The sequence below is a fragment of the Halichoerus grypus genome, chromosome 6 (genome assembly GCF_964656455.1).
Source record: "Halichoerus grypus chromosome 6, mHalGry1.hap1.1, whole genome shotgun sequence".
Taxonomy (NCBI): Eukaryota; Metazoa; Chordata; class Mammalia; order Carnivora; family Phocidae; genus Halichoerus; species Halichoerus grypus.
Window position 1 is genome coordinate 85166044 of NC_135717.1, and position 22595 is coordinate 85188638.

Genomic DNA, 22595 nt, shown 5'->3' on the forward strand with positions numbered 1-22595 from the left:
ATTCACAACTTGACACTTCTGAATACTACAGCCCGGTTATTCTGCAAAATGTTCTTCAATTTGAATCTGTCTGATTATTTCTCATGGTTATATTCAACTGCTCCTTGGCAGAAACAGTGAGAAGTTCTCACTGCATCCTTTCTGACGGCACACACATTTATTTGTTCCATTGTTGATGCTATTGACTTTGTTCACATGCTTAATCTGATGTCTATCAGACTTCACTGTAAAGTTTCTCTTTTCCCTTTGTAATTAATTAATATTTTGTGGACAGTGACCAAGATGGTTTTAACATTCCCTTCAGCTTAACTAAATTTTAGAAAAGCTTTGTTCTTCCTGACCTCCTCATTTTTAGACCATTTACTTGAGGAAACTTGTAATTGGAAATTCTGTCTCCGCTTCTTTGAGATGCAAATCTTTCAAAAAGCTTCTTAAAGGCTTTTCAACCCAGAATTGTCTCTCTTAAGGACCAGAGAGTCATTCCTTTGAAATGTAATCATCAGGAAAAGTAGCACCTCTATTTCTGTGGGAAGGTAGGAGGCTAACTTCAGTGGGCATCTAGATCCAAGTTGTAAAACTGTCTCCTATCATGAAGACCTGAAAAAGTTTAATTTGCCTCTGGGTACAGCTGTTTAGCAGACACAGATGGTGTATGATCTCCTCCCTCGCCCCAGCTCTGCAAAACCTTGCTGTCCTCTGTTTCAGCAGATTTTAGTTCAGACCGAGTTTTCGCCTATGTCCCTATTGTCATAACATTGAATGAAGTCTTTTCCTGTGTAATATTGTTTGGTGCAATTTTTGCTTTGACAGAAGGTACTTTTAGATTTTGTAAATATCCCATTCTTCATCAGAATCTCAATGTATTCATTTTTGTATTTGTATCTTTGTGGACTCTCATTTTCATATTTTGTTCAATTTGTATACTCTATTTGGACTCTCAACTTGTTCCAGACCTAGTCGTAAAAGTTACCCTTTGAGGTGACATTGGTATCCTTGATCTCCATGATCCTTTGCTGGTGTGTAGTGTTGTTTATTTGTTTTGTGGTAATAACCTTAGCAGAATGCCAGTAACCATTTTCGCCAATGTTTGAACTGGTCATTATGTTCGAGTCTGATTTCCCGTGACTCTCAAAGATTGGTGCTGGGGTACACTGATGATCACAAACCTAAATCTAATCTAAAATATGCACAAAATGTGAACAATAATTAATTTTTTAGACATATTAAACTTACCATTCACAATTTTATACCATAAATGTAAAACAACACATCTTTATTGAATTATTGAAACAATAATCCCAATAATCCCCCCAGAGAAAATTTTAGGGCAATCACATTAATGAATTTAGGCATAGGAATATTAAAAAATAAGTATCAGAATAAATCAACTTAGAATAAATATGATATAACATCATAGCCAAGTTGAATTTGATCTAGGAATTCAAAATAGTTATTTAATATTAGAAAACTTGTGTCATTTACCACATTGAAAGATTAAGGAAGAACATCAAAATAGATGAAGGAAACAAAAACCTATAAGAAAATTCAAAATCTCTTTCTATTGAAAATTTTTTTTTAGGAAACAGGAACAGAAAAGAACTGCCTTAACTTAAAAAAAGTGCATAAAAATGAAATAAAAGACTGATAATGTTGAAATGTTAGAAGTGGAGTGCCTAGGTGGCTCAGTCAGTTGGGCATCTGCCTTTGGCTCAGGTCATAATCCCAGGGTCCTGGGATTGAGTTCCATGTCAGGCTTCCTGCTCAGTGGGGAGCGTGCTCCTCCCTCTCTCCTTATTGTTCTCTCTCTCTCTCTTAAATAAATAAATAGAATATTTTAAAAAAGAAAATGTTAGAAGAATTTTCTTTAAAATGTGAGACAAATTAATAATGTTCACTGCCAATATTCTTGGCAGTTCTACACATTTTAATTATACAAAAATTAAGTAATAGTTCTAAAAAAAAACTTATTATTAGGTGCTATGTTTTACAATATTTAAAAGAATCCACAAATTATTAGAATTATGAGCTTTCAGAATGTATGTTGAACAGGAGAAGAATAACACAAAGAATTACATTTCCATATATAAAAGTAACTATTATAAAAAATAATAAAATTACATAATTACAACAGCATAAACATCAGATACATTTAATAGGGACACATATAATAAATAACATGCAGTGACTGGTTAGAAAAACTATAAATCATACAAGAAGACAAACACCAATATAAGATATATATTATAAACGAATAATAAATAATATTATAAATACAACACTTTCCAAATTGATCTATAGATCCTGTGAAATTAATTACAGGAGTCTTCTAAAATTGATATAGAAAAGATCCAGGCCTTGAAAAGTAGAAAAATAAGTTGAAGGAAATTATTTTGACAATTATCAAGATGTATTACCAGGCTAGAACATTAAAGCAGTGAAGTGTTGAAAATTAACTTATACAGAGGGAAAGAAAGAAAGAATTACAAAAATCATGGTACCCATGTTGCAATTCCACTATGGAAACATTAAGTTAGTGCATTTTCCTCCTGCAAATCCATTTTCTTTCTGTGTAGCATCTAGCTGTTGCTGCACCATCATCATCGAGGTAAGCACATTTTTCATTTCCTCTCACAGAAAACCTACGATAAAGGGATTAAACACCATGTACCAAAAAAATCCTGTGATTTCTCATTTGCCCAATGACCCCATTTTAAAAAATATCTGTCCAGAGTCCTGAAAAAGTGTGCTGTGGCACAGTCCTCTCTTGCTAAGGGGAAGATATCTACCAAATCAGACCATAAGAGTTCCTCTTTCAAGAATTTATACCTGTTAAACTGACATTAAGATAGCTATGTGTAATCAGTGGAACTACCAGTTTATATAAACCAATAGTTCTTAACACAAGGCGATTTTGCTTTGTGTTCCCCGCCCCACCCCCCAACACACACTTGGCCACATCTGGAGACATTTTGGGTTGTCATAAGTGGAGCTGGGGGGGAGGACTGCCTAATAGGTAGAAGCCAGAGATGCTGCTAACATCCTAAAATGCACAAGACAGCATCCCCTCCCCACAACAAAGAATTATTCAGCCCAAAATGTCAGTTGTGTTGCTGTTGAGAAATTCTATTATAAACTAAGTGGCTAAGTGGCTGGCAGTCACCATTTAGGGTGGTTATGTGGAGGTCATTTGTGCAGTAAATGTTGCAAAGTGGAAGATATGAAGGCCAAATAAAATCAGGTTAAAATGAACAAGTTTAACTTGAACTGTAAAAGATGTAAACAAACAGGTAGCATGAAGTTTGAAGAATAGATATAAATTGGAGAATATAGGTTTAAATCAGGCAAATGTTTTTTGGATTTTTTTCTTTTTTCTTTTGGTCTGTGTTTATGAATCACCGGTCTTTATTTTCAAAATAACCAACTAAGATCTTCCCTCTTATATCCTGATTTCCAACCTCCCTGGTTGATTCTTGGAACTAATCTCAATACATGATACTGTTTTCCCTCTCATTTTTCCCACACACACCCAAACCTTGGGCTCTAGAGAAATGCAGCTAATGCAAAGGTTCTGGAGAAGGCTGTGCTATCTAAATTTAAATAATCCCCCAAAGAAAGAAACTCACCATTTGTTAAATATGGTTCCATTTACCCATCGTCCTGCTTGATTTTCTGTCATCTCCAGCCCAATCCAGTGATCAGAAGTGCATTTGTATCGCTTAAGAAATGCCTTTAGAGATGAAATAAATTTTATATATTTTTTAGTTTTTACTACAACCTATTGTGTCCCCCTTGCTTTGCAGGTTGTGAGGAGCAAGGCAACAAATGCTCAACTCCTGCTTCACCAGAAAATAGCAACGGGATTTTGAAAAAGCATTTTACCTTCTGACCCTTAGTTTTCTTACTTGTAAACAAAGATGTGAGATAAGTTTTCTTTAAGATACTTTTTGATTCCAAACTGATAGATATTCAATATGCAAATCTATTCCTCCAGGATTTTAATACCGTAAACTCCCGGAAAGCCAGCGTTTGCAACTGACTTCTTACATAGCCTTTCTAATCATCAGATACTTATTATAATGTTTTTCTACTTCCCAGTAAATACTATTATACTGATTTTAATGTTATATTTTACTTCAAATTCTCTCGCAAAAGGATCACATGGGCACGCACACAGACACACACCCTCCATATATCCAATTCCTTTAGAATTTAATTCTCAAATTTTATTTTTCTGCCCCAAAATTTCTATTTCTAAAGAGATCATTCAGGGGAAAAATTAATTTTATCTTCATATTTCTCCTTCTCTCCTTATTCATTCAGTGTTGAAATTTCTTGCTGCCTTGGAGCCTTTTTAACCATACAATTATATACAGAAAGTCATTGAGTCTATTATGCCACTAATATCTGGGAAACCACAAACTTGACATTGTATCACTCCATGTTTCAATTTTATGATAAATATAAGGGATAAGTTCACAACATTATGGTCCATTCCTGTCTATAACAGTGACACTAATAATAACTTTTGACATTTTAATATACCATTTTCTGCAGCATTTCATAAATTTATTTGAAAAAAAATTTTAACTCATCGAGCTAAGCTTTGGGTTTATAAAAGAACAGATTAATTAAACACTGTCCCTGGATTCACAGGGTTTCATTTATAGTGAAGAAACTTATGTAAACATAGAGTTAGAAAATATCCTCCTGGATAAGGAGAAGAATGTGACTGTAATAAATACAAAGTGAAATTTTAGCTTATAAGACAGAAGTATCTGAATCTTTATAAGGCACTTGCATATAGGATGTGCTCTAAGAGGTGTATCTGGAGGGGAAGAATAGAATATTACATAATAAATACAGACAACAAGAAAGAAGAGGACAATTCATATTCTAGGCTTAGGGAAGAGCTTGCTTGAAGGCAGAAAAAAATGTGAGAAAGGATAAATTTATTGACAACCAACAGTATATATGTTATTGGATAACTGGGAAAATTGGATGAGTTTCAGTAGTTGTGGTCTTAGTGACAGGGAACAGGGATGTAAGTTTTCTAAAGCCTGTCCTAAGAAAAATGTTAATTATTATTAGCTTACTAAAAGAATACCCATGTGGCTTCTTGTTAAAGATGCAAGATAACTTTACATAAGTGGAAATAAATATGAAAAATATTTCATGAAACAAGCTATATCCCATTTTAACTAAGGAAAACATTTTGTAATTTAAGTAAACATATATAATATTTTAATTAAGCTGTTTTAAATAAACAGTCCTTTAAAATTCTTCTATATATTATTTTTATCACTCCTTCACAGATAGCTTTTCCTCATTTTGTTTGTCACTTAAATTTTGCCCAGATTATGTAGTAATATAGGAATCTATGACTTCCAAAATATATCAGGAAATTGTAGGATCAAAGTCTCTTTTCTTGATTCAAAGAGTACAATCATTCTTAACTGATATGTTTAATGACTTCTCTTAAGTTCAAAACTAATTATTTTGGTATGCTTTGATCTTTGTGTTCTCTGATATTCACTATTTTTGTCAGCCTTTGCTGACAAGATTCTTATAAGTGAAGATTTTTAAAATATTTGCCTTGTTAATTCTTTACCTCTCAAAATTTTTACTAGCACTCATTATTTTTCCATCTTGTTGCAAATTTAGACATTTTTCCCCAAGAGGAACTATAAAGGACAATTTAAGAATTTCTCAGAATGTTCATTGCAAAAGTCTTGCAAAATTCAGCAGTGAAACTACTGACTACATACAGAAGATCTTCCTATTAATTCGAGTCTGCATCTTCCTTGATTTGCTGTGTCTACTGTTCACATACCTAGTTTTTTGTTTTATTTGGATTTCTATACCTTTTGTTTTAACCAAAATAGTTGAGTTTTCTTGCACTATAAATTGTCCCTGTCTGGTTCACATCCATTTAAATTTGAACCAATCTTCGCGCAGATTACATAAATGTATTTTATTGACCCCAGAATTAAGAGAATTCTCTTTTAACAATTTTAAATGCTGTGCTGTGCTGCTTAACATTTTAAACACTTAACTGCAAATTATTCAAGTTATCTTACCGCTTATATTGACCCCTTACCTATTTTTTTTTTATTTGAGTATAGATGATGTACAATATTACATTAGTTTCACGGATACAACATAGTGATTCAACAAATTTATGCATTATGGTACACTTATCACAAGTGTAGCTACCATCTGTCACTATACACGGCTATTACAATATCATTGACTGTATTCCCTATGTTGTGCCTTTTATTCCTGTGACTTATTCTTTCCATAACTGGAAGCCTGTAAATCCCACACCCCTTCACCCATTTTGCCCATCCTATCACCGCTTTCCCTCTGGCAACCATCAGCTTGTTCTCTGTATTTCTAGGTCTGATTCTGCTTTTTGTTTGTTTATTCATTTGGTTTTTTTAGAGTCCACATATGAGTGAAATCATATCTTGACCCTTAACTTTTAAAGAGACTATACAAGAGTAAAAATGTATGTTTATCACATAAGTGATTCAGGGGAAGAACAGATTTCACAAGTGCAGAAGTATGTAGTTTCACAATCCTTTGTTAAAGTTCTAGGATATTTCCTTTACTTATATAGGATTTTTGCCATGTAAATCAATATTTATTTTAAAAAGGGCCATTAAGCTTTTAATTTGTACCTGCCTTTATGGTATAGCAAATGTGGCAACTTCAAATAAAACATAGTGTGTGTTCAGTGGAAGCTCATGCTTCAGTCTAAGACTTTCAGTTACATATCTATTCAATTACTGGTAGTGAGTGCTCTGATGGAAGCTGCTATGGGACTCAGAGAGAGCAAAGCAGGACTAAGTCAGAAGAAGTTTCCTCAAAGGGGGTAGATTGGAGAATCCCATCCTTCCTAAAACAGTTGTCTTTATGGAGTACTGACTTTTAAAAGGATTCCAAATATTATCAAGTTCCTCTATTTATACTCCTTAAAATACAAAGATACCTGTCAAGTCTACTACTTGATAAAAGTCTTACACTATTCAAACCAAACATCAAGTTTTTCAATTGCATCTCACATGGCATGTTCTAAAAATCTTCTGCATAGACAGACGTGAAAAATTTTAAAAATCATATTACCATTTGAATATTCCCAATGCCCCTACTTAAGAAATTGCATAAGAATTGCGTATCAAGTTACCATTTCTTCCTCAGTGTCAATCATAGTTAGGTCAGCATGTTGAGTGACACAGTTGTGTCTACTTGAATTCCAATCCCCTTCTTCTTTAGAGAAATGATAGCATTTGTTTTGGAAACTAATCCAATCATCTGGGCAGGAATCCTGAGTACTCGTAAATACTAAAAGTGGAAATGAGACAAACACATACATTAAGGGCCAGATGAAATAATATGCCTCTGTATTTTGAGATCAATGGGGAAAGACAAGATTGTGATGTAAGTTTTTGATCATGACCAGAATTACATATCTATCATGCAACAAGTTGAAAGACAAATTTCATGTTAGGTTAAATGACAGCAGTTCAGGATTTGACAGGACACTGATATTCCTTTCAACTCCAACTTGTGATACATCATCCTTCATAGGGCTACCAGTGTGATTTTACTTGTGTTGTCACCTATATCACTTTTGGGTAAGTGAAATATAACAAAATCCTAGCATTATCTGGGGGTAATAAAAATACTAATTTATATTAGACTGTTATAATCTAGGACACATGTTTTAATTTCTAAGGAAGCAATTAAAAGAATAAAACAGAATATATAATTAACAATATGTGTGTTTGATTGCTTATTGTCAACTAAGTACCACTATCACTGTATGGCTCTGAGTTAGATGCTGAAAAGAACCCACATGAGATTTTGAAGGTGGAAGTAAAGCAGAAACTTTTATCCTGGGAGACCTAGGGCATAGGAACTTCACAGGCCTTTTAATGAGTTTGCCTTTGGTAGTCTTGGCAGCTAGATGTATTTTTAGACTTTCCTTTAATCTTTGGTTCTACAAACTCATTAACACTTTAAGCCAAAATCATTAGTGACTATTTCTCCTCCAGCTACACAGCTTTCCAGACCATCACTCCTCAACTACTTCCACAGTGATGTTATTCCTAAATCCCATATTAAAGTCCTATTCTTGTAACATTTTTCAGTGTCTATTTTCCTGAAGGCACCCAGAGTGAATCAGTTTTGGGTACCAAAAGTGGGTCTAAAGGAGCAAAACCTTAAGGATGAGATATGGTATTTATTGTCCACATGATTCACTTTAAAGGCATTGACTCAAACACCAGTCATAAATGGGATGCTGGTGATCTATGGTATGTGAAGATAAAACAAATTATCACCTACAGTCATCTGATGCCAAGTACCTATAGAAGGTAAAACCTTTAACACCTTTTTCTTTTTTTCAATTTTAATTCCAGTTAGTTAACATACATTGTTATATTAGTTCAGGTGTACAATATAGTGATTCAACACTTCCATGTATCCCCCCATGCTTATCACAAGTGCACTTCTTAATCCTCATCACTTATTTAACCCATGCCCCACTTCCTTCCCCTCTGATAATTATCAGTTTGTTCTCTATAATTAAGAGTATGTTTCTTGATTTCTCTCTCTCTCTTTTTTCCCCTTTGCTTGTTTGTTTTGTTTTTTAAATTCCACATATGAGTGAAATCATATGGTATTTGTCTTTCTCTGACTGATTTCACTTAACATTATACTCTCTAGCTCCATCCACCTCATTACAAATGGTAAGATTTCATTCTTTGTCATACTGAATTATATTCCATTGTGTATATATATATATTACATCTTTTTTATCCATTCATCTATCAATGGTTCACAAGGGCTACTTCCATATCTCGGCTATTGTTAATAATGCTGCTATAAACATAAGGGTGCATGTACCCTTTGAATTAATGTTTTCATATTCTTCAGGTAAATACCCAGGAGTGTGATTGCGGGATCATAAGATAGTTGTATTTTCAAATTTTTGAAGAACCTCCATACTGTTTTCCGAAGTGGCTGCATCAGTTTGCATTCCCACCAACAATGCATGAATATTCCCTTTTCTCCACATCCTCACCAACACCTATTGTTTCTTGTGTTGTTGATTTTAACCATTCTGACAGGTGTGAGGGCATATCTCATTGTAGTTTTGATTTACATTTCCCTGATAAGTGATAATGAACATCTTTTCAGGTGTGTGTTGGCCACATGTATGTCTTCTTTGGAGAAATGTCTGTTTTTGTCTCCTGCCCATTTTTAATTGGATTATTTGTTTTTTGGGTGTTGAGATTTATAAGTTCTTTATATATTTTGGATACTAACTCTTAATTGAATATGTCACTTGCAAAATATCTTGTCTCATTCCATAGTTTGCCTTTTAGTTTTGTTGATTATTTTCTTTGCAGAAGCTTTTTATTTTTTATTTTTATTTTGATGTAATTTGACACCTTTTTCTTTTTTCTTTTTTTTTTTTTTTTAAAGATTTTATGTATTCATTTGAGACAGAGAGATACAGAGAGAGAGAGCATGAGCAGGGAGAGAGGCAGAGGGAGAGAGAGAAGCAGACTCCATGCTGAGTGAGGAGCCCCAATATGGGGCTCAATTTCACTACCTGAGATCATGACCTGGGCCGAAACCAAGAGTTGGTTGCTCAGCTGACTGAGCCAGCCAAGTGCCCCTACAAGTAACCATTCTTAATGGAAAAATATTTAAAAACTTTCTCATGGATTTAAGAAAGAGATAAGGATGCAACCCTAACTACTTCTCTTCAACCTTGTACTGGAAGTTCAATCCAGTAAAATAAGGCAATACACTGAAAGTTATAAAGATTTCAACAGAATAAATAAAAGCATTTCTATTTGCAGATAATCTGAATGCTTACATATACTTCTAAATGAAGATTGGCAAGTTATTTAAATTAATAATTAACATAAAACTCACATTAACAAATTTAGAAGAAAAGAAATCATATGATGTTTGCTTTCAGATCACAATGGAATTAAACCAGAAGTCAATAACAGAAAGATAGATGAAAGATTTCCCAAAACATGTAGATAAAACAACAAAGGTCTAAATAGCACATGGACCAAAGACGAAATCTCGAGAGAAATTTTAAAATGTTTTGAACTAAAGAAAAATAAAAACACAACTTATCAAAACTTGTGGGATGCAGCGAAAGCAAAGCTTACAGGAAAATATATAGTATTGAAAGCATACTTTAGAAAAGAAAAAGATCTAAAATCAATCATCTAAGTTTTCATCTTAAAAACTAATAAGAGAAAACTAAACTAACTAAACAGAGGAAAATAAATAATAAGGATTACAGCAAAAATAAATGAAATTGAAAGTAGGAAATTAACAAAGAAAATCAACAAAATCAAAAGCTTGTTTTTTGATGAACAATAAAATCAGCTAGCTTCTACCCAGGTTAACTATGAAAAAAAAAAAAAAGAAAAGACTCAAATTAATAATATCAGAAATGAAAAGAGGACATCACTACAGATCTTACGGAAATCAAAAGGATAATAAAGGAATACTATGAATAACTTAGTGACCCAAAATTTGATAACCTAGATGAAATGGACCAATTCTTCGAATAACACAATCTTCCAAAACTCAAATGAGAAGAAACAGACAATATGAATAGGCTATTAAAGAAATTGAATGAATAATTAGTCCTATCCCAAAACAGAAAGCACCAGGCCCAGATGGGTTCACTGGTGATTTCTACCAAACATTTAAGGAAGAAATTATACTAATCCTCTACAACCTTTTTCAGAGGATAGAAGCAGATGGGCTACTTCCTAACTCAATCTATGAGGCAAGCATTACCCTAATACCAAAACCAGACAAAGATATAAGAAAGGGAAACCACAGACCAGTATCTTACATGAACATAGATACAAAAATCCTCAACAAAATATTAGCAAATTGAATCCAACAATATATAAAAAGAGTTATATACCATGACAAAGTGGGATTTATCTCAGATCTGCAAGGCTGGTTCAGCATTTGAAAATCAATTAATGTAATCTATTACATCAACAGGCTAAAAAGGAAAAATCACATGATTCATGATCCTATGAATAAAATACTTGACAAAAACCTAACACTCGTGACACAAACTCCCAGTAATCTAGGACTAGAGGGGGAACTTCCCCAACTTGATAAAGACTATTTACAAAAATACACTACAGTTAATATAATACTTAATGGTGAGAAACTGGAGGCTTTCCCACTAGAATGAGCTTTCCCTTCTCACCACTACTTTTCATTATCATATTAAAAGTTCTGTGTAATGCAATAATGCAAGAAAAGGAAATCATAGGCATACATATTGGAAAGGAGAGATGTTCAGAGATGACATGATTGTTCTATAGAAAATCTGAAAAAACTAAAAAACAAAACAAAACAATTCCTTTGTTCAGAGATGACATGATTGTTCTGTAGGAAATCTAAAAGAAGTAAAAAAAAAACCCAATTCCTTGAACTAATAAATAATCATGGCAAGGTTGGAGGATACAGGTTAACATGCAAAAGTCAATTGTTTTCCCATGTACCAGAAATAAAGAAGTGTAATTTAAAATTAAAAAAATAAAAATAAAAAATAAATAAATAAATAAAATTAAAAATAAAATATGATTTACATTAGAACCCCCAAAATTGAATACTTATGTATAAATCTAACAAAATATATACTATATTATCTATATGAGGAAAAGTACAAAACTCTGATGAACAAAATCAAAGAAGAACTAAATAGTTTTTAGAGAGACATTCTATGTTCATAATTAGGAAGACACCATATTGTCAACATGTTAGTTCTTTCTGGACTTGAGCTATAAATTTGATGAAATCCCAATCAAAATCTAGGCAGGTTATTTATGAATACCAATAAACTAATTCTAAGATTTATATTGAGAAGCAAAAAGTACAGAATAGCCAACTTAATTTGGGAGAAGATAAAATTGGAGGACTGATACTACCCAACATCAAGACTTGCTATAAAGCTACAGTAATCTCTAAGACAGTGTAGTATCAATGAAAGAATAGACAAATAAATCAATGTAATAGAGAAGAAAGATCAGAAATAGACTCACACAAATGTAGTCACCTGAACTTGGACAAAAGAGCAAAGATGATATAATGGAGCTAAGACAGTCTTTTCAACTAATGGTGCTAGAACAACTGGACATTCACATGCAAAAAAATGAGTCTAAACACAGACTTTACATCCTTCACAAAAATTAACTCAAAACATATAAAAAACCTAAATGTAAACACAAAACTAAAAAATTTCTAGAAGATTTCATAGAGGCAAACCTTAATGACCATGGATATGGTGATGACTTTTTAGATACAACACCAAAGTCACAGCCTATGAAAGCAATAATTGATAAGCTGTACTTCATTAAAATTAACCGCTTTTGCTCTGTGAAAAACAATGTCAAGCAAATGAGAAGACAGACCACAGACTGGGAGAAAGTATTTACAAAAGACTCATCTGATGAAGGACTATTATCTAAACATATAAAGAACACTTAAAACTCAACAATGAGAAAAGAAACAACCTAATTAATAAATGAATAAATGGTCAAAAAGCCTGAACAGACACCTCAGCAATGAAGATATATAGATGGTAAATAAATATAAGAAAATATGCTCCACATCACATGTCATCAGGAAAATGCCAATGTAAACAATAATGGGATACTACACACCTATTAGAATGGTCAAAATCCAGGACACTGACAATACTGAATGCTGGCGAGGATGTGGAGTAACAGGAACTTCCATTCATTGTCAGTGGGAATGCAAAACAGTACAGGCACTTTGAAATACAATTTGGAGGTTTCTCACAAAACTAAACACATTCTTACCATACAGTCCAACAATTGCACTCCTTGGTATTTACCCAAAGGAGTTGAAAACTTCTGTCCACACAAAAACCTACATATGGTTGTTAATGCAGCTTTATTCATGATTGCCAAAACTTGGAAGCAATCAAGATGCTCTTCAGTAAGTGAATAGATAAATAAACTGATACATCAGACAATGGAATATTATTCAGTGCAAACAAACAAACAAAAACCTCTCAAACCATAAGACACAAGGGATCCTTAGATACATATTACTAAGTGAAAAAAGCCAGTCTGAAAAGACTACATACTATATGATTCCAACTGTATGACATTCTGGAAAAGTCAAAACAATGGAGACAGTAAAAAGATTAGTGATTGCCAGTGGTTGGGGTTTGAGGAGAGATGAATACATGGGGCACAGAAGTCTTTTGGGGCAGTGAAGATGCTCTGTAGGATAACATAATGAAGGGTACATGTCATTATACATTTTTCCAAATTCAGGATGCACAACACCAGGAATGAACTGTAAAGTAAACTATGGACTTTTCAATAAATTGTTTCAGATCAGAAGACTATTTGAATGAAGAAAAATACATTTGACATTATACCCAAACACTTACAACAATCAATTTCAAAAGCATTATAGTTCTGGATGTGAAATTAGTAAAAATATAATAAATGTTACAATGGAAACTCTAGAGTAATATCTTCATGCATGTGGAGTACAGTAAATTTCTTAAACAGGATGTAAAACATAGTAAAAATAGAGAAAAAAATTTAAAAAATTAAAACTACCTAAAAATTAAGAACTTCCCTTTATTGAAAGACATCATATAGAAAATAAATGTAAGCTTCATAAAAATTTTTTACTATACTTATATTTACATAGTAGAAGATATTTACAATAGAAATACAAAACAAAAAACAAAGAGTTAGCTCAATAAAAATATGGACCAAGTATTTGAATATACCCATCACAAAATACTGTGACTAAACTATAAATACAACAAGGAGCTTAACAGTATTGGTCATCAGGAAAATGTCAACTAAAGTCACAATAAGGTATTAACACACACTCATCAGAATGGCTAAAATAGGTAAAACTGACAACAAAGTGTTGACCCAATGTTAAACAACCAGTATGTCATAAACTTCAGGCTAGATTATCTACAATCTATGGAATTATTTACTAAAGCTGACCTATACATACTCCATGGTTTACTAATTCTTCTCATAAGTATATCTCAAACGATACCCACTATTCACTAAAAGTCTAAAAGTATGAGGATGTTCAAATCAGCATAATTTGCAGTAGTCAAAATGTGTCCAAATGTCCATCAAAAGTAGAGTGATTAATAAATTAATATGTAGCATGAGATACTCTACAGCAAGGATCTGAAAACTACACCCCGAGGCCAAAATCAGAGCTAAAAATGTTTTTATATTTTAAAAATAATCGACACAATAATAAATAATAGAAAATCAAAACAATTAAAAGAGGAGTAATATTTTGTGACACATGAAAATTATACAATATTCAAATTTCCATGCTTAATTTTAGTGAAACACAGCAAGGTCAAGTGTTTACATATCACGTGTGGCTCTATTTTCACTACAAATGCAGAATGGAGTACTTGCAACACAGATTGTATGGCTGACAAAGCCAAATTTATTTACTATCTGGCTCTTTGCATGAAGTTTTTTCAACCCCCTTCAACAATGAGTCAATGAACTTTTGCTACATGTTATGACATGGAAGAATCATACAAACATGATATGGAACAAAGAAAAGATGCAAAGAATATATAAAATTGTATGATCTTACTTATGGAAAAATTTTTAAATGGGCAAAACTAACCTATGCAACAGAAATCAAAGTAGTGATTGCCACTGCTTTGGGAATGTTGGGTGGAATGGGAGATTATCAGGGTGAATGATTTTTTCTTAATCATTTTTGCATCTCCCAATGCTTTACATAGGTCATGTAATTCATAATAATCCATTCATTGATACTCATTAAATCACGAATAATGGGAAAAGAGTAAGAATAATAAGAAAAAATCATGATTGAGGCAGAAAAGAAAATGATCATTCAAAAGAAAAAAATAAGTAAAGAAATAAAAAGTGTAATTTACTCACCTAATACAGTAATTAGAATAATATTAATAATTAAAGATATTGCAAATGTAATACACATGCAAGTTGTCATCTTACACTTGTCCTTTACACCTGAAAAAAATTAAATTTAGAAACAGGTAAAAGAAAGACTAAATTTGCATTCATAACCATAACTAACAAACTTCTTTTGGCAATTTATTCCGATATTTCATAAGATAACACAAACATATTATTTGTTTGATATATGGGAAAAAAACCAACCCTATTTTTTTGAAATTTCTCAGTTCATCTTTACATTCAATCTAAGTGTTACCATTGATTTTACTGTCATAGTCCAAGAAATCAAATATGTATAATTCTTTAGGGTAGAATTTCTTAAGACCTGGAGCTACTTTACCCCCAGGCCTTCAGTATCCTTTTTCTATGGTACAATATCAGTACATCCTAACACTCCTTGAATATTTTTAAGAAAATCTACTTTCTAACTAATGAAAAATTTATTTTAAAGGATAGATAGTATAGCATAAGTTCATAAGTAATCAATCCAAAGATTTGGAATTGAGACTTTTTGCTACAAACGAGCAAAGGAATTTGAACAAGACACTTTTTTTTTTGTTTTTTTCTGGCCTGGTATTATTAGTGTCCATTTGGGGAAAAAATGGTACATAAGTTTTTTTGAAATAAAACTCTTTTGTTATTTTATGTGATTATAAACATCCTTAATGTAAAATTTTATGAAATTTTAAATGTTACAGGAGGTACTTATAGACGATAAACTTATTGAGGGCATTTATCATTCCTATCTTTTTCCTAGTGAAGAGCTATTCTTTTGTTGAATAAACATTTTTCCTTTGTGGATGTATGAAAGATATTAAATTTAAAACACATCTAAGGGCACCTGGGTGGCTCAGTCATTAAGCGGCTGCATTTGGCTCAGGTCATGATCCCAGGGTGGCTCCCTGCTCAGTGTGGAGCCTGCTTCTCCTTCTCCCTCTGCCTGCTGCTTCCCCTGCTTGTGCTCTCTCTCCATCAAATAAATAAATCAAATCTTTTTTTTAAAAGAATTTATTTATTTAATTGAGAGAGAGAGAAATGAGAGAGAGCACATAAGAGGGGGGAGGGTCAGAGGGAGAAGCAGACCCCCTGCCGAACAGGGAGCCCGATGCGGGACTCGATCCAGGGACTCCAGGATCATGACCTGAGCCGAAGGCAGTCACTTAACCAACTGAGCCACCCAGGCACCCATAAATAAAATCTTAAAAAAAATAAAACACATCTAAATTTCTACTACTTAGACATAACCAGCACTATCATTTGGGTTAACATCCTTCCATCCATATATCTCTCTAATCCTATTTTCACACATATAACCTCCCCCACAAATACACATGATTTTAAATGAGTACAATCATCACGTACCCACTGTTTTATATTCTGTTTTCAGTTAACAGTTTGTTTTTCTCATGTGTGGTTGACTGTTAAGAATGGTCCCCAATGAATCATGCCCCCCTGTGTCCACCACCCCTTTGACACATGATCCTGCTCCTCCTCCCATCAAGAGATCTACTGTATTCCCCACCACTTGCATATGAATCACCTTGTGCCTTGCTTTAACCAATAGACTGGTAGAAGTGACACTGAAACTTTAGAGCCCAAGCCTTAAGAGACCTTTAATTCCTACTTTCACTGTTCTGGAGCCCAACATAACAGAGGAGACATGAGCCATTCCTCTTGAATCTGTCCTTATCCCTAAACCTTAGAACCACAAGCAATACAACGATTGTTGTTTTAAGCCACTAAAATTTGGAGGTGCAACACCTGGATTTATACATCATGTTAAAGAATAATTTGACATTATAAATTTAATGACTGATAATACTTTTATGTAGCTATACTGTTTAAAAAAAATCCTTTTCTGATGGGTATTTAGGTTGTCCCACCCTTTTTAGTTTTTTTTTATTTAAAAGATTATTTATTTATTTATTTATTTGTAAGAGACAGAGAGAGAGAGAGAGAGAGAGGCAGAGGGAGAAGCAGGCTCCCCGTTGAGCAGGGAGCCCGATGTGGGACTTGATCCCAGGATCCTGGGATCATGACCTGAGCCGAAGCCAGACGCTTAACCATCTGAGCCACCCAGGCGCCCCGACCACCCTTTTTAGTTTTAACCAGAATTAGAACTATAGTTTAAATGTCTTGCATGCTTATCTAATTATCCTGTTAAGAAAAAAAATTTCAAAGATAAATAAATTGGCATATATTGATTAGATGTTCTTCCAAAAGTATGGAGCTATCTACACTATCATGCGTAACATATGAAAATATTGGTACTTATAAAAATTCATAATAAAGTAATTTTTAAGAAGTACCATAAGGAGGGAGAGGGAATGCAGCAAAGAGACAACTAGCATTGTTTTTGAGCCACCAGACTGTTATTATTTCAACTATGTGAGAAATATAATTAGGAATTATGTCTAACCTGTGTGTTTCTGCCAAATTTCTGAAAAGTCCTGTCATTAGTTCTGCATTTCTTCTGACCGTCTGGAATTTCAAAGCTACATAATAAGCATCAACTGCAATGCTTCACTTGTGTACCAGCATTGTGTTTATTTGTTCATTCTTTGACAAATATTTACTGATCACCTACTATGTGCTAGTTTCCATAAATATAATAATAAACAAAATGACATAATCTGTGCTCTCCTGGAATTTGCATTTGGTGGAAAAGACATAGTCAACTGAAAAAAAAAATTTAAAAATCACAGATTGCAGCAAGAGCTGGAAGGCAATAAGCAGGGTGATAGATAAAGGGAAAATGACCAGAAAAGATAGCGTGTGGGGGGGGGGAGGGGAATTGGGTGGAAGCGACATTAAAACCAAAACATAACAGTGGCCATTTATGTGAAATAAACCAGAGAAAGCATTTTAAGCAAAAAGAACAGCAAGTTCAAGTGCCTTAAATCAGGAAGGAATTGAAAAGAATGTGGCCAAGTAGAACAAGTTTGATAAGGTCGGAAGTAGCATGGATTAGTGACTAGCTAGGAGCAAAATGATGCTAAGCTTTGAAGGCTCTGGGAAAGAACTCGACATCCTTCAAAGTATAATGGAAGCCACTGAATTGTTTTAGGTGGGTGTTTGGCACTGCTACATTTATGCTTTTAAAAGTTCCCTGTGATTGGGACACCTGCGTGGCTCAGTCGTTAAGCGTCTGCCTTTGGCTCAGGTCATGATCCCAGGGTCCTGGGATCAAGCCTTACATCGGGCTTCCTGCTAGGCGGGAAGCCTGCTTCTCCCTCTCCCACTTCCCCTGCTTGTGTTCCTTCTCTCGCTGTGTCTCTGTCAAATAAATAAATAAAATCTTTAAAAAAAATAAAAAGTTCCCTGTGACTAGTGAGTGGAGAGACTATTTAGGGAGCTATAACTCTAATCAATTGAATTATGGGGATCTCGTAACAAGGGTGGTAGCAGTGGAGGTAGAAAAATCTAATGGAGCACTTGGAGGCCACTGATATCCTTGATAGAATGGTTTCAGAGTCACACAGAACAAGGGCATATTGCTGGAAGTAAGGAAGTAAAATCAGCATGTAGACTCAGAGAACTTGTGCTGTGTGTATGAGAGCAAGCAAAGAAGTAGTTAGTTAGAATGAGATGGGTGGTTATTATAGGTTTGTTTTTTTTTTAAGATATAACACATAATGTTTCTTTTATGAATTTGGGGATGATTTAATATGGAAGGGATAGATTGCTAATGCAGGCAAGAAAGGGAGGGAATAATTAAATTAAGAAGAAGAATTCTTGCACAGGCTACAGGGGTTGTGGTCTGAAGTACAAATGGAGGGGGTATTCCTAGGTAAGAGAAATGACCCTCCCTCAAATGTACCAAAGACATAAAGAGGAGAAACAAAACATACACCTGTGTTTTCAGCCTTTTATTTCTGTATATGCCTCAGTTCCAAACTGTAGTCCAGGCTCTGTCTAATGGGGTTTTAATCACCTTTCAAGTGCCACCTTATTAATTTCTCCAATTCCCTATTAGTTTTCTTCAAATATCAGGTATCAAGAGAACAAGTACTTTTCTCCTTTTTCTATATCATCAGTCAAGTCAATGTGTAATGGTGTGTAACACCATTACAATGGTGTTTATAAGTTCAAATTATATATCTATGTATGCTATATATAATATACATATACTTAATATTACTTCGTAAATTACAGACTATATTTGTAATATATATCATTTATTCATACATAAAATATATAAATTCATATTGATGAATGTATACAACACCAGACTCGGTAAGATGCCCGTGCCATGAATGTGGCAGAGAAACAGCATGGCATGCTACGGTGAGTGTAGCACAGAAACAGCGGGACTAGAACCAAAAGGCTAATTGATGTTGGGCTATATCTTTTCACAAATAACCAGAGAAAAGAGATGACTGAAGACTCTCTCGATGCTTCATTGCCACAATAAAGTTAGGAAACGTCATATAACCCAGAAGAACCCTCCTCCCCCACACTCTCAATACCACCAAACAGCATAGATTAAATGTCCTGTCAGTTCCGTGGGATGGCGACTTGGAGGGACTTTTAGTTTGATATACGACACTAATGAATTGGACATTTACTGCACTTCTGATATGCAGATACATATTTAAGCACGATACATGTTCATTCTCTAATCTGTCCTGAGCCCTAAAATCTACTTTTCTACCTTCAGTATAAATGGCTTTCATTTTATAAGTTCCTTCTCTTTATCCTTATACTCAATGATCAATACCTGCACATGCACAAATTATCCAAAAAACAAACAAACAAAAAAACCAGAAAATATTGGTTTCCCACTGTGAATTTAGTAGTGAGAGATGAATTTCAAAGAAGTTGCTCAGCCCTTATAATGTGTTCAACAAAGGAAAGTAAAAACAGATAACATCCCCGGGCAGCTCAATAAAAACCTATTAATAATGTAACTAAAATAGTTCTAAATTCATCCCTATCATAATCTAAACAGTTAAGGATTCCAATTACTTTCCCCATAGAGCTGACTCAAGTAATTTCTCTCCGTTTCTGGTACTGATCTCCTCTGTGTTTGATTCCGCAGCACATATTCTAAAATTGACAATGATCTCCAAGTAGAGATAAGAAGAGAAATCCAGGGTGACCAGTGAATTTAAAACTAAATAAAATACACTTTTTCTTAGCTGACAGCTATGGGGAAAAAAATTAACAAATTACTAATAAGAGAGAATAATATAAAAGAAAATATTAAAAAATAAATTATATCATGCACTAAATTAACTATTACAATGGTGTTTATAAGTTCAAATTATATATCTATGTATGCTATATATAATATACATATACTTAATATTACTTCGTAAATTACAGACTATATTTGTAATATATATCATTTATTCATACATAAAATATATAAATTCATATTGATGATTGGTATTTAGGGTAGAAATTAACATTGATTTTATGAGTGGCTAGAAAGCATTCTTAAACTTTTGGTTCTGATATTTTCATATTATCATATAATATTTGATCCCATTGTCCCCAACCCTTTTTGATCTAACCTTAGACAGAATTATCAAAAAAATGAGGAGTAATTATTTATGCATTCTAATATGAACTGCAGTAACAATAACTTTTGACTGTTGCATGCACTAGTGGACTGAAAAGAAATTAAATGGCAAATGCTTAAAACTAACCAGAGTCCCTAAAATGATTATTGTATTTAATGGATTTAGCCTCTCTTCTTCACCATATTTTGACTATGAAGACCCTTGTTGAAATACCTTTGAGAGATTTTTCTGCTAGATATCAAGTTTGGATCTTACATATTCTGAACTTGCTAGTTAGTATGTCCAAAGCTACCAAGTTGTTTTCTAGTTTCTAGTTTTAGTTTTAAAGTGCATTTTCTTTTCTTATCTTTCTTAAGGTTGCCAGAGACATCTTCAAGGACATCAGAGTACTAGTGATTGTTTAGATAAGAGGAGGATAGGGAGATAATCTTTCTGCTATTAAGTACCCCAAAATCTGGCTTATCGTGACTCCACTCACTGTCCATAAACAATCTTTTAAGACATTAGAAATATTGGCCAAATTTTTCATATTGTGTCTGCATTCTGGGCCTTGAATGAGTCTGTGGATCAAATTTAACATTTTCTCCAGTATTAGTTTTATTAAATACTTAGTAAAAATGAAATTAAATCTTGAATAGTTTTAAACTGTGGTTAATCCCTCTCCACTATCAGTTAAAATAATCTCCATTCATAAGACAAAGTAGCCAATTACAAATCTGAATTTTATTGTCACAATTTTCATTTTATGGAGATGCTAACTCAAAGAAGGTTTTTTCTGCCTTGATGAAAAAAACAACAAAACCCATCCCATACCTTGGAAGGCTTTTAACATAATGTCATAATTTCCATCTATAACTTTCATTCTGAACAACTGTAAATATCCTTACCTTGTTTCTTTTCATGGGTTCCTTGATTCCTGTGATCAGTCTGGGTGGCTATCTGGGGGCTTTGTGTCATCTCTTCCAAAACCTCTCTTCAAAATTTTAAATTGAATGTAAAAATGTTATTAGTATCTTTAATAGAAGCTCCAAACTAGAGTTATTCTACTTTAGAAAAACAAAGCGACATTAAGCAGTATTTCTCAAAATGAAAGTAACAGTGTGTCTGATAGAGTCAAACTATTGTCTAAACACAATTACTTCCTGTAAAATGAAAAAAAAAGAAAAAGCACCATCTGCTGAAGAAAGAGGAAGTTCACTAAAATGTAAAGAAGTAACAAGCTCATAGATTCCTATTTTCTCGATAGAGGATACCCATCAAACAAAAAAAATATTCAAGAGGCTATTTTTTCGATGGTTTCAAGAGTAATACATAACTAGTGTCCTTCCAGGGCCATAGAAGATAAGAATATTAATTAATTAAAAGACATGATTTAAGACATGTGTTTAGACATGTGCTCAGACACAACAATCCTATGTTTAGAAAGACAAACTTAAAGGTGATGAAATCAAAGATAAGAAAGCTATGTTTCAAGCTGGCTACTAAAACAAGAACAAAAACAATTTTCTCTCTTTCTCAGACGCTATCATGGCCATATGCACACCTACACAACCCTAACAAACAGAAAACAGAAAGAGAAAAAGGAAAATAAAGTTAAAAGGTACTCAGAATATTATCATCAATATTCAAGATGGTAATGCTATTAGGCTAGAGTTAGATTATCAGGAAACAATTTTCTTTTCAAATCTGTACTCATCAGAATTTTCAAATGATTTGATATTCTCTTTCAATAAATACATTAAAAATCTACAGAGAGGCAGCTGATGTCCTACAAGCTGCTTCAGGATTAACACCGTATTTGTTCTGACAGGGACACTGTGAAGGGAAAAGGAAATGAGAATGGAGAGGAAAGTAGAAGACAAAGAAATGAAAAGAAAAAAAAATGTGAACAGAATAATCCCATTTAATACAGGATTAAACTCTCCTAGATGGCCTTGAATATATAGCTCCAGTCACTACTACCATCACTCAAAACAAAATTATGCAAGATAAAATGCAGATAACAAAATCATTCCTTCCA

The 22595-nt window shown here is 33.4% G+C and overlaps 1 protein-coding gene across 3 annotated transcripts; it reads right to left on the reverse strand.

Annotated features, from left to right (window-relative positions):
• Nucleotides 1-1242: 1242 nt before the first annotated feature.
• On the reverse strand, nt 1243-21707 carry CLEC2B (C-type lectin domain family 2 member B). 3 transcript variants are annotated; one of them, XM_078075587.1, is made up of 6 exons: nt 21463-21707; nt 15012-15101; nt 7187-7344; nt 3624-3727; nt 2499-2639; nt 1243-1811 (listed from the first exon to the last, which is right to left on the reverse strand). In XM_078075587.1, exons 1-5 carry the CDS (start codon nt 21530-21532, stop codon nt 2531-2533), a joined length of 531 nt encoding a protein of 176 aa, XP_077931713.1. In that variant the 5' UTR covers nt 21533-21707; the 3' UTR covers nt 1243-1811; nt 2499-2530. The 3 variants fall into 3 exon arrangements, with proteins under 3 accessions (XP_077931713.1, XP_035922321.2, XP_077931714.1); XM_036066428.2 differs by having other exon boundaries at nt 1243-2639; XM_078075588.1 differs by lacking the exon at nt 15012-15101 and having other exon boundaries at nt 1243-2639.
• Nucleotides 21708-22595: the final 888 nt, after the last annotated feature.

Coding starts and splice junctions, on each gene's coding strand:
- CLEC2B (XM_078075587.1), bottom strand. CDS start 21,532: ATGACACAAAGCCCCCAGATAGCCACCCAGACTGATCACAGGAATCAA. Junction 15,102..21,462: donor AACCCATGAAAAGAAACAAG/GTAAGGATATTT, acceptor AATTTTTTTCAG/GTGTAAAGGACAAGTGTAAG. Junction 3,728..7,186: donor TTGACACTGAGGAAGAAATG/GTAACTTGATAC, acceptor TCATCTCTAAAG/GCATTTCTTAAGCGATACAA.